Here is an 18,398-nt window from a genome sequence, read left to right as displayed (position 1 = left end):
ATCCTCAGCACCACATGCAAAAATAAATAAAACAAAGATATTAAAAAAAAAAGAAGGGGATAATTGTGGTCCCTCTAGGATGGGGGTTGGGGGGTTGTGGTGAGAAATGGCCTGGAGAAGCAGCTGGGGTCTGGCCTGAAAAATCATCTAAAAGGTTCTAAGCTGCTGATTATCAGAGTCAGATTTGCATTTTAGATAGATATCTTTAGGAACCAGATGGAAGATAGATCTTGAGATTTTTTTTTTCAGTTAGAGAGTGATCATTTAGATTCTTTCATTCATTTATTCATCCAAATTTATGAAGCCCACTGATCTAGACAAGAAAAGATCTCATCAACCAAGATGGTGTCAATGGAGGTGGAATCATATAATCAATAAGACATACCGAGGCGACATTTGAGAAATACGTAGGAGTTAAAAATCAGCAGGACCTGATGACTAATGATGTGGAGGAAGGTAAAAAGGAAAGAGAAGCATATCCATGGATGGTTGAAATGAACACTGTGTCCAATATTTTAGGATTATATAATATCGAAAGGAATTGTCTGTCAGGAGCCCACATGCTAATGCACGAAGATCAAAACAATCTTCATCTGCAGCATCTTTGAAACAGGAGAATACTTTGGAGTTTGTTATTTCTCCAGGGTAGAGACATAGACCTGCTCTAGGGAAGTAATTATATCATCGACCAAATTCTAGGCGGAACCGAGAGAGGCTGAAATAAAATAGAAAATTCTTGCTGGGTCTGTCTCCACAGACTCACGGTAAGCCTTTCCTACCAGAATTCTAATTTTGTTAAAATGGGGTTGCTTTCCTGTAATTTTAGAGTGAGCTTTGAAAAATGGAGAGCAGCAAGAATAGAGGTGAATACAGATGGGTTGGGGGACAGAGTGGATTGGGCAAATTTTTATAAAAATACAAGGTATCTTCTCTTAAAAAAAAAAAAAAGAGCAAGAGAAGATTTTACTAATGTTACTGTAAGAGGCCAAAGACCTGATCAAAGCATTTTTTTTGTTGTTGTTGTTTTGGGTACCAGGAATTGAACCCAGGGGTGCTTAACCACTGAGCCACATCCCTAGTACTTTTTTATTTTTTTTATTTTGAGCCAGGGTCTCACAAAGATAGTTAGGACCTTGCTGAATCACTGAGGCTGGCCTCATCCTCCTGCCTTAACCTCCTAAGTTGCTGGAATTATAGGCATTTTTGCTTTTTTGATCCTCATCTATAAATAAAGAGCAGCAAGATTAAACAAAAAGTGATATGATTTAAAGAGGCAGGTGTGGTGGTGCACGCCTCAAAAAAAAAATCTTTTTTTTTAACACTGCACTGTGTTATATACGTGGCTACATCTTGCTGGGCATATTGCCCAGCTTGCCTGTTGTTCTCACCATTCTGTAAGGTGAAAGGGTAAAAAGTAATATTTACAAACCTGGGAACAAATTAATCCCTGGAGAAATCTGGATTGATTTTTCTCACCTGTTCACTTTGGTTTCTGCTCGTTGCCACAGGGCGAGGCATGAGAATCATGTCCTGAGTGGAATGCCTGCCATGTGGCTCAGAGACCTGGCACTGGGTGTTCTCTGTCCTGACCATCCATTGTACATCTGTCTTTCTAGTAAACGGCTTCTAGGAGTTTCACTTCTGGGAACCCATAGGGAGAGCCCTGATTACAAGAAACACAACAAACACACTGAAGTGGACCTGAGATGCCCCAGTGGGAGCCTGTCCTCATGCTGTGGCCCTTGTGCTGCACAGGAGCAAATGCTTTAGAGCAGCAATGCTTTTGTGTTTCGTTAAATAGCTAAAAACAACGGCTCTGAAGAAGTAAAGCTGAACTGAAATTGAGCAGCAAGCTTTGCTCCTGGTCTAGGGTTAAAATGAGTTCTCGGCCTTGGAGAGGCCTTCAGCTGGTACTGCTCTGGGTCATATCTGAGGCACCTGTGAGCAAGGACCACGTGTTCACTGCAGACCCCAAAGTGCCAGGAATGGCATCCAGAGAAGTAGCTTTAGAAGGTGATGAATTTCATTCAAAATATTTTTTGTTCTTATTTTGATCCCTTCCCGCAGCCTCAGTATGAAGGATTGAAGCCTCCAGGGCTGACAAGATGGCAGGAGCCTCCGGTGGGGAAACAGGGGCGACTCTGAATTACTTGGCTGAGTCCCTTTGAAGGCTGCAGATACCTCTACCCTTGTGGAGGCTTTTCCATGGGGCTTGGGAAAAAGGGTAGCTTTTTAATTTAGGAGAGTAGAATAAGGAGAGAAGGAAGAAGCCACTCATTGTCTGCTACCTTGTCCCTTTCCTTTCTGTGTGATGACACTCAATTAGTAAGCAGGTAACAAACAAAAGGAAGAATAGACTTCACCCCTCCTCAAAAACAGCAGCAGGAGGCTAGTCCCCTTTTACTGAATACCCTGGCTACGGTATTATACTTAATTGTAAAATACAAGAAGCTACGTTCTTATGATGATGGGTTTTCCCATCACCTGAAAAATCATGTACTGAGCGCCTCAGTGTACTAACCAGGGTAAAATCTTCTTCTGAGTTTAGATCTGCATCAGCATCTCCCACAAGACTAGCAGCTCAGGTTACACCTTTTATGAAGGGCAACCAAAAATAAAGAGTTAAAACATAAGTATAAATTAATAGCCACAAAAGGGAAAGGATGGTGTGTGTGTGTGTGTGTGTGTGTGTGTATGGGGGGGCTATTAAAACATTTTTGTGTGAAGCACAATCTTAGGAGGACCCCCAGAGGACTTGCAAATACTCAGTAGGATCAAATCAGATGAGTCTATAGACATTGTTATTTGTCAGATTACATCACACTAAATTCAAGAAATGTAGATGATCTGATGATTAAAACATTGCCCCCAGCTTCCCTCACATCCACCACAAATGCTTCTGCATGTGCCACTTTTTCAGATTTGGTTGTTACCTGTTAAAGAGTTCTTGGTGCTCAGCCTCTTTTCTGCTATAATGATAATAAGACTTTTCTCTCCAGGAGTTCTGGGCAAAATTAATGAGAATTTTTATGGCCCAGGAAGAGAGAAAAACAAACATCCAAGTAAGGATCTGGGATGCAGAGCAGAGGATTAAGAGAGTGAGCAAAATAACCGATTTCTGAATAAGAGCCACTCATATGCAAGAAGACCAAAGTGGTTAATGATTTTTTTTACTGCTGACTTCTAAGGGCTTCACCACAACAGATCAGCAGCCCCAGGAAAGCCAGGGAGAGCAGAGGGTCTGAAGTGAACTTGTTACCCAGTGTCCCTGCTGGGCAAATAAGTCCCCCAGTAAGTGAATTCTCCAGATAGCTGAAGGCTATCTTGTAACTGGTAAAGCTTTTTTTTTTTACTATGTTTGTGAATTGTCTATCAAATGATTTTCCTGTCATCTTCAACAGAAATGACACACACACACACACACACACACACACACACCACATACTTAAGAAAGTAAACTTTCAATATGATCATAGTAAGATTCTGCAGATAAGAAAACCAAGAACCAGCAAGACCAGGGATGCATTGCCAAACACAGTTGGTTGCAGCTCTGGGGCTACTGAGGGGCACAGAGAAGAGTTTTGAGCTTCCATTTACCTGCCTTGGAGTTGTTCTTTTTCTGATTCCCTCCTTGTCGGGCTGACAAAGCCAGACACTTAAACTCATGCTTTTAACTTCAGGAAAATTCTTCCCTCCCCCTCTCTCCCTTTTTAAAATAAAATGCAAACCAACTTGTGTGGTTTGTTCTCTTTGCAGCAAACTAGAAATAAGTTGAACAGAAGGAAAAACAGGGAACAATTGCGAGAGAAGCTGTGACGTTTCTTGTACAAAGGTGACAAAAGAAATGAGAATTGACAACTATTAAAAGTTTTGGTTTTTGTTTTTTTGCTTATTTCTCATTTCTTGACTATATGGTGGTCTTGGGTATCTATAGAGTCAAGAAATTAATTTATTTTCTTTCTTTCCTTTCCTACCCTTCCTCATCATCCCAAATCTTTTTTTTTTTTTTAAATACTGGGGATTGAACCTAGGCCCTGGCTTAAGTTAGGTAAGGGTTCCACCTCTGAGCTACCTCCTCAGCCCTTTCAGTTTTTATTTTATTTTTTTAATTTTAAGACAGGGTTTTACTAAACTGCGCCGACTGGCCTCAAACTTACAATCTTCCTGCTACAGCCTTCCAAGTAGCTGGTAAATATAGACGTGCACCACCACACCTGACCCAAACCTTCTTGACATTTAACATGGGAGTATGGTTTTGGGGTGTTTGTTTGTTTTGCTGTGCTGAGGATTAGATTTAGAGTCTTGTGCATGCTAGGCAAGGATTGTATCACTGAGCTATGGCCCTAGCCCAAGAGCCCAAGTTCTAATGTCAGACTACTTGGTGTGAATCTCAGTTTTCCACCCTTTGTTAACTGGGTGATTCTCTGTATTAGTCCAGTTTCTTATTGTTATAACAAAATACCCTGAGACTTTGTACTTACAAAGAAAAGAGGATTATTTAGTTCAGTTTGGGAGGCTCAAAGTCCAAGATCAGGGGGCCCCATCTGTTTGGCCTCTGCTGAGGGCCTCCTTGGCTATCTCACAACATGGCAGAGAAGCAGGCAGGAAACTGGCTGCATGCAGAAGAGGCCAGTTGGATGAGGCAACTTCCCTATACAACAATTCTCTTTCAGGGGAACAAACTCATTCTGAGAGACTGCTATTTGTCCCTTCTGAGGATGGTGTCCTATGACCTCATTATCTTGCATGAGGCCCCACCTCCTATACCCTGCCTTCTGGGGACCAAACCTTTAGCACATGAGCCTTTGGGGAACACAGTCAAACCATAACCTAACCATATCTCACTGAGTTATTTAAATTCCTTGTTCAACAGTTTACACATCTGTTAAATAAGAAAATGAACATAATCCACCCAACAGGATTATAGTAGGAATTATTTATAGTGTTCCTTTGAAATACTAGCTATTAATGTCATAAACCTTCATCTCATCTCACAAGTTATTATCTCAATTCAACAAAACTACAATCTCTACATCGCTAGATACTGCACGTGGATCCAGAAGTCTTAATGGAGTGTGGCTGGTCTAACAGGTTCCTAAGTGCATCACAAGAAAGTGGCCTTGTGTGTTCAGTCCACGTCTGGCTGAATACCAGGAAGTTTGACAGTGCATTTGGTCCCACCTTTCAGTCTGTTCCGTGTAGGTTGACCTTGAATCCCAGGCCAGCCTGGGGTCACCATGGGCCAACCTCGGCACTTCAGCAGATCTGATGTGGTCTACCTAACCTATGCCATGCTGAGAGTGGTGCAGCCTGGTGCTTCAGAAGCAGCACTTCCCTGGGAGAGGCCTGCTATTTCCTGAACTTCCCAGATCTACTCCTCTTTATCCAGAATACCTTTCTTTCCTCACTGCCTAGCAAACTCTCACTTGACCTTCCAGATTGTGTTTAACTCTCCCAGGAGCACAGGGAAGGCAGTTCTGGTTTTTGTTTTTGTTTTGATCCCTGGGGTTCAATCCTAGGGCCTCTACCCCTGAGCCACACACCCCAGCCCTGGAAAGGCATTTTTGAATGCCCAAATGATGGACAGGCCCTTTGTAGTGATTTCAGAATTAGTAAATTGCACGTGGGCACAAGAGTGCATGCCTGTAATCCCAGTGGCTTGGGAGGCTAAGGCAGGAGGATTGTAGATTCAAAGTGAGCCTTAGCACAACTCAAAATAAAAAAATAAAAAGGACTGGGATCCTAATTAGAATATGTTATATCAATGTATGTATGATATGTCAAAATATACTCATTGTCATGTATACCTAAGAAGAGAAAAAAAGGACTGGGGATGTAGCTCAGTGATACAGTGCCCCTGGGTTCAATCCCCCCAACTCAAAAAAAAAAAAAAAAAAAGAATTAAACCACTTGCTCAGGTTTTTTGGTCAATGTTAAGAGTCAGATGAAATCTGGGCTCCTAGAGATTTTGTTCTCAACTGAAAATGGGCTAGATGTGAATTCTTTCATCACTGAGGTGCCAAGTAGCAGTTACCACCCATTTTTGAAGGCTATTCCAAAGGAATCTTATAATTTTCGTTTGAGTATTATGGGGCAAGCAGACATAACATGTAGAACTGGTGAACATATGGACAGGTAGCAAAGAATTATAATTTTTCATGAGCTCTGAAGTTACTGCAACTTATTTGCTATCATGATAGAACTCTAATGGACTGTAAGGCTCAACTGTAGCCCCCACAAAGATCTTTTAAAACCCTGGCCGATAATCTTTACATAGCATGAATTGTGCATTTTTGCACTTTTCATATGATCAAAACAACAGGATAGAGCATAAGAAGATTTTATAAATATAGACAAATAAACATGCACTTATTTCAAAACCTGCATTTATAAGCTACTTAGTTTACTTTCTTCCTTATCAGTCCATTATAGCAGTCAGGTTATTTTTTTCCTTATAATTGACGATATACAGTTGTAATGCAATAATTCTGCATCCAGGACAAAATGAGACAACTTTACTGGGGAATCAAATGGATCAAATTGTGCATAATAAAATCTCACTATTATGTATAATTATAATGCACCAATTTTTTTTTAAAAAAGATTGGCCAGCTTACTCATGCTCATCTATTGAGTCATTTAAATATCAAAAGATGACACATATTACCAAGACAAACATAAAGGCCTTTAAACCCTGTCTTGGAGCAGGAAAACACTCAAAACTGTGATGACAAAAATTTTAACTCATCTATCTCAATTTCTCATTATTATTCCAATTAGTTTTATGGTCACTGTATTTATGGAAGTTTCTCACTGCTGCTGTTAACTCAAGTCACTGTTGAGTATACAGGCTCACATGTTTATCTTTTTCCTTATAAAAATGTTAAACTAGCAGCCACAAATACAACTTCTTTGTTTTAAAGAGGCTAAACTAAAACAAAAGTCCTTGCCTGGTGTAGGGCAGGTATTCTGTAAACTTGAAGTACTTTCTTACACTGATTGTTTTTAACTTAAATTTTGAAAGAATTTTAATTCACAGAAATGTGGTAAAAATAGTACATCGAGGGAAGCCTATCGTGCATAAACATGATGCAAATATCAAAAACTAAGAAATTAACACTGGAATAAGTTTATTAACTGAACGATAGGATTTGTTAGGATTTTACCAGTTTCTCTACTAATGTCCTGTCTTGGTCTCAGAATCTAATCTGTGACACTATGTTACATAAAAATGTTTAAATTCACTAACCTGTAGGAAGCATGTTTTCATTCAAAGACAAGTAAGCATCAGCTTCTATGGTGATTTCATGGTCATATATATTTGGGGACCCCTGGGAGGGAAAAGGAAAAAGAAAAAAAAAAAGACTTACTGTTTAGTCTTTTACATATTTACCAAGACAAACATAAAAGCCATATTTGCTTTGTAACATTTCTTGTAAAAATGTTTTCAGGCATTGACAAAAACTTTAGAAATCCAGTTGACCAATGATACTGAGTAAGCAGGATCATCTAGTGTAGGTAGACTGGGGCCTCCAAACAACCACCAACACATGTGAAAGAAGCTTTCAACGTGTGACCCCAGCATGCATTTTCTTTTCTAAGTGGAATGCGAAGGTGAGAAGTCAGGGAGACCACAGTGGCTAGGAAGCCTTTTGGTTCCCGCTTTTTAATGGAGGGGTTTCTGCTACTCTGTCAGATAGCAGGCACAGGGAGGAGAAAGGATCACTCACCCAGAACGCAAGTCCTGAGTGGTCAAGGCACTGCCTCCAGGCCCACTAGAGGGGGACACTAGTCACCCCTCTCCCAGCTCCCATCTAGAGGCTCCACTCCCTGCCACATGACAGAAGCCCAAAAATCAAAATTCTGTTGCCTTTTTGAGAGAGTCAAAGGCTAGTACAGGCCAGGCAAGGTGGTGCACACCTGTAATCCCAGCTACTCCAGAGTCTGAGGCAGGAGAATCATAAATTTAAGACCAGCCTGAGCAACTTCTGAGAACCTGTCTCCAAATAAAAAAAAAAATAATAAATAAATAATAAAAATGGCTGCAGAAGTAGCTCAGGGTGCAAGGCCCTGGGTTTGATCCCTAGTACTGCAAAAAAAAAAAAAAAAAAAAAAAGGCTAGTACAGGAAACCTGAGTCAGTGGTCAAAAGGCTTGGAATCTAGTTTCCACTCACTAGGGAAATCATATAATCTCTGGAATACTCTTCTCTCTCTCTCTCTCTCTCTCTCTCTCTCTCTCTGTAAAATTGGGATTATGATGATCCCACTTTTTCTAGGATTTTTGTGAGACACAGTTTAGTAAGGGCTACTTGCAAATCGGGAAATAAATTTATACATGTATGTTTTTAATGCAAAGGATTATTTTTATTATCCATAGTAACATATTTTAAAGCTTCACAACACAAGATGGGAAAGAGGAACCAAGAGAGGGCTTTTGCTTAGTGAAGCTCAACAATCAGCCTTCCCACCCTCTCCACCACAACAAACAATTATCTGCCCCAAAATGTCAGTGGCTGAGAAACCCTGAGCAAAGCTAAACTGAAGCTGCTGCTGAGCTGCAGAGAGATAAGCAGAGGGGCAGAGGGGCTGAGGGCTGCAGGCTGACGGGATGCAGATTCTATGGAGAGAAAGATTCAGGCCACACAATCAAATGGAGTCATTTTAAGGCAAAAGAACAAGATTTAGGGACCATGAGATTCCATGTTGAAATGTGGCAAAAACTGGCTTAATGACACTGCTAGAAGGTTCTGCTGCTGCAGAACTGATATCCCCTGGGAGAGAAAATGGGTTTGTGCTGGGCTGGGGTAGGAGGAAATGGGGACAATATGAGGACAGAGAGCTCTCTGCTGCTCATGCTTCCTCTCTTAGCCACTTTTTGGGTTCCTGGTCTGACTTGAGAAGGCAGGTCCAAAATGGGAAGTGGCATGTACCCAGGTCCAGTGTAGCTCAAGACATCAGGGTGTCTCTCCTGGACAGAGGCTCCTCCCTACTGCCGTGCTCTTTTACCAGGGTGGTGCTGGCACCCAGGAGGCCTTTGGGACTAAAGGGAAGGAAGATGAGAAAGGGAATTTAGAACTATTTCCCCAGCTCTATTTGTTCAATGCTCAGTTCAACAGGAGGGTTTTATTTTGCTTCGTTTTTCAGTGCTGGGGTTTGAAACCAGGGCCTTGCATATGCCAAACAAGCACTCTACCACTGAGCTACCCCCAGCCCTAACTTGGAAGGTTTTATTCAGTCCAGGCAGCAGCAAGGAAGGTTGAGTACAAAGCCATGAGGGTATTAGATTGACATCGACAGCCCACATAGAGGACTGAAGAGTCCCAGGAAAGGACAGCCAGACCAAAAGAACACCTCCATCCTTTCTTTGCATATATGAGGCTTGAGAGACACAACCTCTCCTACACCATCCAGTGAGCAAAGCCTGCAGGAGATGACTCCTGGCCTAGCATTTATCAGGTCTTCACTCAATTTCCACAGGTGCCTGCCTCCTTCCATTCTTTTTTTTTTTAAAGATAAATGCTCACTTATAACCAGGATGCTATTCTGATTTCTATGAGCATAGATGAGTTGTACATGTTCTAGAACCTTCCATAAATAGAATCCTATGGTAGATATTCTTTTGTGTCTCATAAGGTTTTTGAGATCACTCATGTTATTGGATCAGTAATTTGGTCCTTTTTATTGTTGATAATATTCTACTCTACCATTATGTCACCATTTGTTTACTCATTCTTCTGATGGGTAGATGGACTTGTGGATTGTTTATAGTGTTTCACTATCATGAACAAGGCTGCTTAGGAGTTTCCTTTTCTCTTTTTCTTTTTTGTTTTGTTGTTTTTAAAGCAATGAGCAGGAGGAAATGAATTAACAAAAAAAAGTCACATTGCAAAAAAATGGATGAGTCTGACTTTATAGGAAGAGGCTGGGAGGATCAGGAAAAGAACGCTTACTGTGCTCCCAGTGGCCTCTGGGTCACCAAGTAGCACTAATATCCCTTCCTTAAAGAGAAGCATGATTCAGTTCACTTCTGGCCTGGAAAACTCCAATGATCTGCTCTGGTGGAATATTACTGTTAGACCCATTTCCGTTCAAGGTTGATGAACACTTGGCAAGAAATGTTGACAAACAAACAGATCTTGAGATCCATCTCTGAGTTCAGTGTTTTGGTGAACTTTGCTCGATTAATACCAGTTTGTAACATTAGCCATTTACAAAGCCCATCACAACTTGCATAGAGATTTTAAAACCTTTTCTGTTCATTGCCACAGTTTCTGCCTTAATTCACCTTTTAATGTGCCTAGCAGGAGTAACAGACACTGTTGACTACTGCCCAGAAGTCATAGAGCCTTTCCCTTCACCTGTACCCTCCCTTTCTCCTGGGAGAAACTTGACTTGTTGATTTATTCTATGTTAAGTCATAGATTCAGGCAAGGAACCTTTTCCCGAGCCCTAGAGGCCAAATTTTGGTTGGTCTAGATCAATCATGGCAGTCTCAGATTCCCGTTGGCAGAGAATGAGTCACACTTTTGGCCAATGAAATGTGAGTCTTCCAGGAGCTTCTAGAAAAGGTTGTACTTGTTCTTAGAAAAGAAACATTAGAGATATGAAAAAGGTAAACATCCTCTTTTGTCTCTGGGGGTGACTGTATGAGGAGGTGACTCCTGGAGCTGTAACAACCACCCTGTGACTGAGGGGGAAAACCTGAAGACAAAAACCAAAACACTGGGTTGGGGTTGTGGCTCAGTGGTACAGCGCTTGCCTGGCATGTGTGAAGCATTGGGTTCGATTCTCAGCACCACATATAAGTAAATAAAGGTCCAACAACAACTAAAAAAAAAAAAAAAAAAAGCCAAGACACTGAGGAAGTAGAACGGAAAAATGGAAGAACTTGGTTCCTTGATGACGTTATCTACCTAGTCGTACCAGAACCACAGCTATTGCTTTTCATCTCAAATTCCACTAGGCCTGCTTTCAGAGGACTTTAGGTTAAGTTTCAAACAGTTCTCACATCCTACCTCTCAGACCCCCCAACACACAAACTAGAAGTAGCAAGCCAATGCTTGGGCCCCAAAATAGAAAAAAATACCATTTGTTAGATTTAGAAAACAAAAAAAGTGAACAGATGTAACATGAGCTGGCTACTTTGTTCATTTATTATTTTTGTGCTAGGTGCTAGGAATTGAACCCAGAGCCTGTGCATGCTAGGCAAGTGCTCTACCAGTGAACCACATCCCGGCTAATTACTTTAAATATCATGTTTTGAAGTATTTCCCTGGAGAGGGCTTGACATATGATAATGCTTCCCAGGATAGGGCAAGGGATGTTCTGAATATGCAGCGGCTCTTGACCCCAGGCCTGGTGACCATCCATTCCTACCCAAGTGCCCCCAAAGGCTGGTGCCCTTAATGCTGAAGCTGGTGGTTGTAGATTTCAGCTGCACTTACTAAGACAGTCTAAGAAGAGAGATTTATATTGACTGCTCTTCTGGATGGGGTCTGATCTAGGAAAGTATTCATCCTCTGCAAAGAGATTCAGAAATATCTGTCACTCCAAGTCCCTGCAGGATTAGAAAGGTGACAAATGCAAAGAGCCTTAGTAAACCTTAAATTCCCATTTTATCTCTTTTACTGGAAGAACACTGGCAGATGGAATACTTCATGTGTAATTTCTCTTTCTATTTCTGAATCAATTCATTTAGATCATTCCCAAGGTTATAAAATAATATGTCCTAAGCCTATCAAAATTCAGAAAACAGAAAAATCATCACAATTTACTCTCTACCTAAAACAATATAGTGTGTTTTGTTTTGTTTTGCTTTTCTTTCTCTATTTCTGCCCTTTCTGAACCCATTTTAAAAAGAAGATGCTCTTACGAATGGGTGTTTTTGTTTTGTTTTTAGCTTTTGGTTTAGTTTTCAGATTTCAGGAAGGATGATGGATGTTCTGGAGATAAGATCAAACAAGGGAAGAGCCATATTTCTTACTTTTAAAGGGAAAACTTTGGAAATTTTATCAGAACCAATTACCTCTGTTGTTTAAGAAAATTATCCACTCTTCCCCCCTAAAAATCAGCAGCAAATTCCTAAAAATTGGGGAGGGCAAAAATGTAAGCTAATACTTGTTGGCTGTACATAGGTTTGAAGGAAATCATGCCCACATGATTCAAGTTGAGTGGACCATGATTTCTTCAGATAATGAAGAAGTAACAGATTCTACAGAGTTGGGCTCAGCCTGTTTTCTGCCTCCTGTGATAGCCTCCTCAATAAGCTGAAGTATTCCCTTTTGAAGGGAATGAGGTGCTTTAGAGGGGATCCCTCAAGGGCACTGTCAGAGGCTCTCTACCACCTATAGGGAGACAATTTAAGAGTCCTCCTCCTGGGGCTTATCCCTGTGCTGGGTTGATTTCAATGTCTTTACTGACAACTTTATAAAGTGCTTCTGACAGGGGCTGATAAATAATAGGTAGCTATTATTACGAAATTAAGAACATGCCTCTTATTCTAAAAAAAAAAAAAAAAAAAAAACAAAAACACAAAAACCTCTAGATCTTCTAAATCCAGGTCTAATGCTCTTTCTACTGTCCTGTGCAGGGCATGACTGGCCACCAGAATCCCTGGAAGGAGCTGGTGGGCTGCACAGTGGGAGTACACAAATATTAAAGGAGATGGTTTAAGTATAATTCGGAGGATTATATCTGCTTCCTTAAATGGAAGTAACTGGAGGGAGATGTAGGAGTACAATAATACTCAAGCAGATGTGAGCACATGCTGCAATCCGATGAGAGAAGTTCTTGAAATAGCCACGGGAACAGATACCCTTCTTGACAGTACAATGTATTCATTCCATCTTCTTCCTCTATGACTTCCATTTATTGAACACCTACTAGGAGCCAGATGCTCTCCTGGGCTCTTTTCATCATTGTCAGGACAGAGTAAGTCCACACTGGGTTGGTCTCTCCAGTCACAGTCCCTGGTTATTCCACGAAGCAAGTTACAGCAGGAGAGAAGGAGCGAGTTCACTTACCTGGCCGGCCAGGTTGAAGTAAGCATGGTTGGTCAGACTGACTGGTGTGGTCTGACTGGCTTGTGCTCTGTAGTTGACCACGAGCTCCCCGCCATCCAGGGTGTATGTCACCCAGACTTTTAACTCTCCAGGGAAGCCTTCCTCACCAGCTGGACTGACTCTGAAGAATTGGACGCCATTTGAGAGCACCTGAGGGGTCCAGAGGACCTAGAAAAAAGTGTTTTCAAAGCTGCTTATTTGCTTCAATCCCAAGTTAAATGCCACATTTCAATATTTAAGGATAACTGATTCCAGAAAGGGAGTTCATCAATCATCAAGGCTTGGATTAGTAGCCGGGATTTGAACTCATCTAAATCTCTGATTTGTACAGAAAAGAGGCATTTTTTTTTTCCTGTTTACCTACTCCCATTCCTTATACACTTTTTTTTTTTTTGTGTGGGGGGGGAGGGATTATCAGGGATTGAACTCAGGAGCACTTGATCACTAAGCCACATCCCCACCTTATTTTTCATATTTTTTATTTAGACACAGAATCTCACTGAGTTGCTTAGCACCTCACTTTTGCTGAGGCTGGCTTTTAACTCACAGTTCTCCTGCCTCAGCCTCCAGAGCCACTGGGATCACAGGCATGTGCCACCTTGCTTGGCTCCATTCCTTATACTCTTTCCTCTTAACCTTACATGTATGTATCTACAATATTTTCCTCTTTGAATTTTTCTTGGATATATATTTATTTTAATCTTGGTGCTCCATTCTGGTGTTGTGTAGCAATACCTTTTTATAGTACTAAAAAATAACCTTAATAAATCAACCCCTTTCTCTGGTGTACTGTATACAAATATTAATGAAAAACACCGCAAGTTTCTCTTATTCCCTGGACAGAGTTTATAACAAATTGGGCACTTGTTCCATTAGGATCATTCTCAGCCCACAAGTCAGGAGTCATGGTTTTGGAGCCAGATCTGTTCCTAGTTCACTGTGTAAATTTGGGCATCTATCACTTCCATAAAATTAAGGAGCTAGAAAAATTACCTTGAAGCTTTTCTCTGTGTTCTAGCAAATACAATTCTAAGAATGGCAAGAAAAATATGAAGAGAAAAAAATGGAATCTTGAATTAACATAGAGGTTCCTCTTCACTTTGCCTGAAAGGCCCCAAGATCACACTTTCAGGGAAGAGAAAACCAGCATTTATCAAGTGTTCGTTATGAAGAAAGGCACCTAGCCAGAAACTTTTCAGACGTTATCTCATCTGTCTACTTCAAGTAGTGCCATCATTCTCATTGAGTGAGCACACACTGAGGCTCAGGAAGGGTAAACTGCTGGCCCCAGGTCATGCAGCTGGTAAGTGATAGTGGATTGGACCCAGCCCAAGCCTGTTCCCTTATGTTACAATAGCAGCATGAGTTGACCAGAGTCCTCGTCCTTTAGGGAGCTCTGGGATCACTACTAGTAAAGAGCTTATTGCACACATGAGACCTCCAATCTGTGGAGTATTCACCAGTCACTGATGCCTTACACAAATCACCTTACAAGGTGAACTAAATGACTGTCCCTGTAGGTCAAAACTGTTGAACACTGGCAATCTCTTATAGTTCCAACTAATATTATCCCCACTTTACAGATGAACAAATTAAGTTCAATGGCATTAACCTGCCTGTTTCTCCCCATACATTCCGGAGGTGTAGAATAGAACCCTTTAATACAGCATAGTTTAAAAAGAAAAAATATTGTTTAAAATCATACATGTAATTAGTGACAGAGCTAGGATTCCAACTCAGGTCTGGCTACCTACATGATTTCACATCTTAGTTTCAGTGAACAGCTTTATTCAAATCTCCATTTTCAACAGAAGAGTCAAACTCTCACTCCAAACAGTTAAAAGGTCATAACCTTCTGCATCAGAGGAATGGCCTGCAGCCCAGGCTCTGCCCACTCACTCTGGCCTGGGTCTGGCTCTCACAGGTGTTCTGCCTGCCAGGAAGGGGAGCCCAGCAGGGATGGAGGTCTCTACCTTCATCCACAATGAGAGCAGCTGGCGTTGACACAAATTCACTGAGCTCAGTAAAAATTTAATTTATATCCTAATTATCTCTCAGAAATATTGAACTTTCAAGACTTAAAATAGAAAGACTGTTATAAGTGTAATTAAAAAATAAAAGAAGAATTCCCCAAATGGAAAATTGTAGGAATTAAATATCTGAAATAAAATGTTCTTACCTTGCTACCCAGATTTTCCTCTTTAGGGAAAGGAAAGAATGGAAAGATTTTGGTGTAAACAAATATTTTCAGTTATGTGTAATTCCCATTCATGGAAGAATTTCTCTGACCTTATAGTTTCTAACTCTCCAGAAACTCTAAATCTGCAGACTTTCTTATACTATTTCAAATCCTGTCAGGTTATTTAATTTTCATCTTTTAAAGAATTGTGCTTAAATGCACAGAAAAACACATCCCCCCAACCTAAACTATTCATTCAGTAATTGTTGAAATCCAATACACTTGAAATAAAGTCCATCTGATACTGCTAACGATACCTATCTAAAAACTTACCGCTGAGAAACTTTCAGTGGCTCCATAAGTATTCTCAGCTTTTCCCCACCCATCTCGGGGCCCCAGTATTGCCATTCTGTCTAATACCCACAGATTGAATGAAATGTTACCTGTTCTTCAAAAGCTGTCCCACCTCCATAACTATTCATTTGATCATGTTCAGCTCTTCTAGTATAATGTTAGCATCTATGTTGTGGTGCCTGTGGAAGCTCAGCTGTTAATAGTTATGTAAGGGTCCATCTGCCTCATTATACTGTGAACCTCAGGAATCCCCAGCCTGTTATGCTCCGTGGTTCACAAAAGGGGCCCACTGCACGGGTTTGGGCTATGGTTTGAATGTGTCTTCCAAAAGTTCATGTGTTTAAAACATAATTCCCAAACTCATGCTAATGGTATTTGGAGATGCAGCCTTTGGCAGGTAGTTAGGATTAGAGGAGGTCATGAGAGAGGTAACCTCTGATGGCATCAATGGTTTTGCTGGAAAAGGAAGAAAGACCCAAACTGGTACAGTTGCTCATTCTTGCCATGAGATGCCCTCTTCCATGTTAAGACACAGCAAGAAGGCCCTCACTAGAGGCTAGCACCATACTCTTGGACTCCCCAGTTTCCAGAACTGTGAGGGGGGAAAAAAACCTTTGTCTTTATACATGACCCAGTCTATGTATTTAGTCATAGCAACAGAAAATGGAGTAAAACAGATATGCATTCTTACTACTCTTCTGTGTTAATAAAGGGAATACATATGAAGCAACACTGCAGAAAATACCACAGTGGAACAGAAGGAGAAGAGCAAGGTGCTGTTTTGAGGGTCCTCTCAAGATCCCTGTAGGAACCCGGCCCAGCTTCTTCTAGAAGGGTTTACTCACGGACCTGGCATGTTCTAGAGGATCTCTGCCCTCTGCTCTTGGGCACAGCAGATGCTACTCGGGAGAGCCTTTTGCTCTCCCTAGTGTGAGGAGTCCCTCACTGAAGAAAGGGAAGCCAACGGGATAGTCTGGTTCTTGGCTACAGAGAGGAAGCTGGAGGGAGAGGGGAAAACCTAGAGCAACCAACTTCCTTCAGCAGGAGAAGTGGAGGCCAGAGGCAGAAAAAAGGAAATCATGGCCTTTAGTTACCACACTTCTTACTTCCTATCTTCTCTATCTCCTCTCTAGCAAACAACCTGGGTGGTATAAATTAAAGGAGAGCTCTCTGAAATTTTTTCCCTCAGAGACTAAGATGAGACTGGAGGACTCTGAAGCAGGAGGCCAGGAACTCTGATCTCAGGGAGCAGCTTGATCCCTTTGCTTTCCAAGGATTGGAGTTTTTATTTAGGGGATGGAGTTTTTATATAGAAAGGGGGATCTGGAGGAACCTAAGGTAATTTTAAGGCACAAAGCACTTCAGTGTTAGGGCATTTCCGGGCGTGGTGCCACACTGCACAGGAAGGGTGCAAACAGGAGGAACAGGGAGGAGTATTGGATTGGGGGTCCCCACAGTGGCCATGGAGGACACCAGCAGCTCTTGTATAGCGATGAGGGCTTGGAGCCTGGCAGACCTGGCTGTCCCCTTTAGGAATCATGTGCCTTTCACAATCTCAGATTTCTCATTTGAGTGATGATACAGGTCTCTTGGAAAGGTCAGAGACGACGTATGTGAAGGCCTATGCAGTAGAGGGTAGGTAGGTACTTATCATTCACCCACATTTCTTCAACCTGATTCCCTGATCCCAACACTAGGAGAAAGTTGTTCCACATCCTTCCTAAGTCAGGGGTCATGGTCCTTTCACTCAAGGATCCCTGCTTGTGACAGTCAGATGAACTAGAGAAGGACGGATCCTGGATGTGGCCATTTGCATCTGCTCCCCCAAACCCTGGGAACAGCCTTTTTCCTGGATTGCTTTACCATGCACATGTCCCAGGGCCTAGGATTCTGCTTGGCAATAGAAGACATGCTTGTGGGTACTCTGGGAAGTGGACCAAGAAAGGACTCTGCCACATGCCCTGGACTCACCTTGTCAAACCCTTTGAGTCCTCCATGCAGACTGTTGGGCCCATAGTTAATGGCTAGATGATACTCCTTCCCATCCAACTTGAATGTTCCTTTGCCAATTTGGTTGGCCACCCTTCCAATCACCGATCCAAAGTAGGGCAGGTTTTGGATGTACCCTGAAAGGACAAGGATGACAGTGTTTTTTAAAACTTGAAACAGAAGAGGTGTCTTACACTGCTGCCTGTCACTTTCTTCTTGAGGAAGCCACAACTACCTACAAGTTGGCCATATCAAAGTCTTCATGAAAGCACAGAAAAATGGTATTTTTTCACACCTGACATTTTCCTGTTCCAGAAGTAATACATATCCATTACAAAAAGTTTTAAAGAATTTTATAACACACAAAGAAGAAATTTAAATCCTCCTTAATCTTATCACTCGAGAGAGAACCACTATTAATATTGTTATATATATCCTTCTGTCTTTCAGTGTAGTGTACATATGCATTTGCTTCTTTTTATAAACTGGGATCTTAGTGGGAATGTTGCTTTATAATCTGCTATTTTCTGAGCCAATCATTTTCTTAACTAAAAATTAGACTTTTGTGTAGTCTATCTAATTCTTCTTTCTCTTTTCATGTTTTTGTAAAATCATATAATTAGTACATATAAATATCTTTAATGAGAGTTAAATAATACCCAAGGACATAGAGTAGGATTGCCAGAGGAAATACAGGATGCCTAGGTAAATTTGAATTTCAAATAAAAAATGAATAATCATTTAACAGTATTTAAGTATGTTCATAGTATTAGTATGGATGAGACAGTATAAGTTGTTTACCTGAAATTTAAAT

The 18,398-nt window shown here is 41.2% G+C and overlaps 1 protein-coding gene across 1 annotated transcript in view; it reads right to left on the bottom strand.

Moving 5' to 3' along the window:
• LOC144249742 (galactose mutarotase-like) overlaps positions 1 to 18,398 on the bottom strand; it is a 42,372-nt gene that overhangs the window by 17,129 nt on the left and 6,845 nt on the right. Inside the window, exons 2-4 of the mRNA XM_077791912.1 lie at positions 17,567 to 17,721; positions 13,024 to 13,230; positions 7,250 to 7,331 (exon numbers count right to left, since the gene is read on the bottom strand). Of these exons, the coding sequence (XP_077648038.1) occupies positions 7,250 to 7,331; positions 13,024 to 13,230; positions 17,567 to 17,721 (444 nt within the window). The remainder of the gene's footprint in view (positions 1 to 7,249; positions 7,332 to 13,023; positions 13,231 to 17,566; positions 17,722 to 18,398) is intronic.

Source organism: Urocitellus parryii, chromosome 12 (genome assembly GCF_045843805.1).
Source record: "Urocitellus parryii isolate mUroPar1 chromosome 12, mUroPar1.hap1, whole genome shotgun sequence".
NCBI classification, from domain to species: Eukaryota; Metazoa; Chordata; class Mammalia; order Rodentia; family Sciuridae; genus Urocitellus; species Urocitellus parryii.
This window is presented reverse-complemented; position numbering and strand designations above follow the sequence as displayed.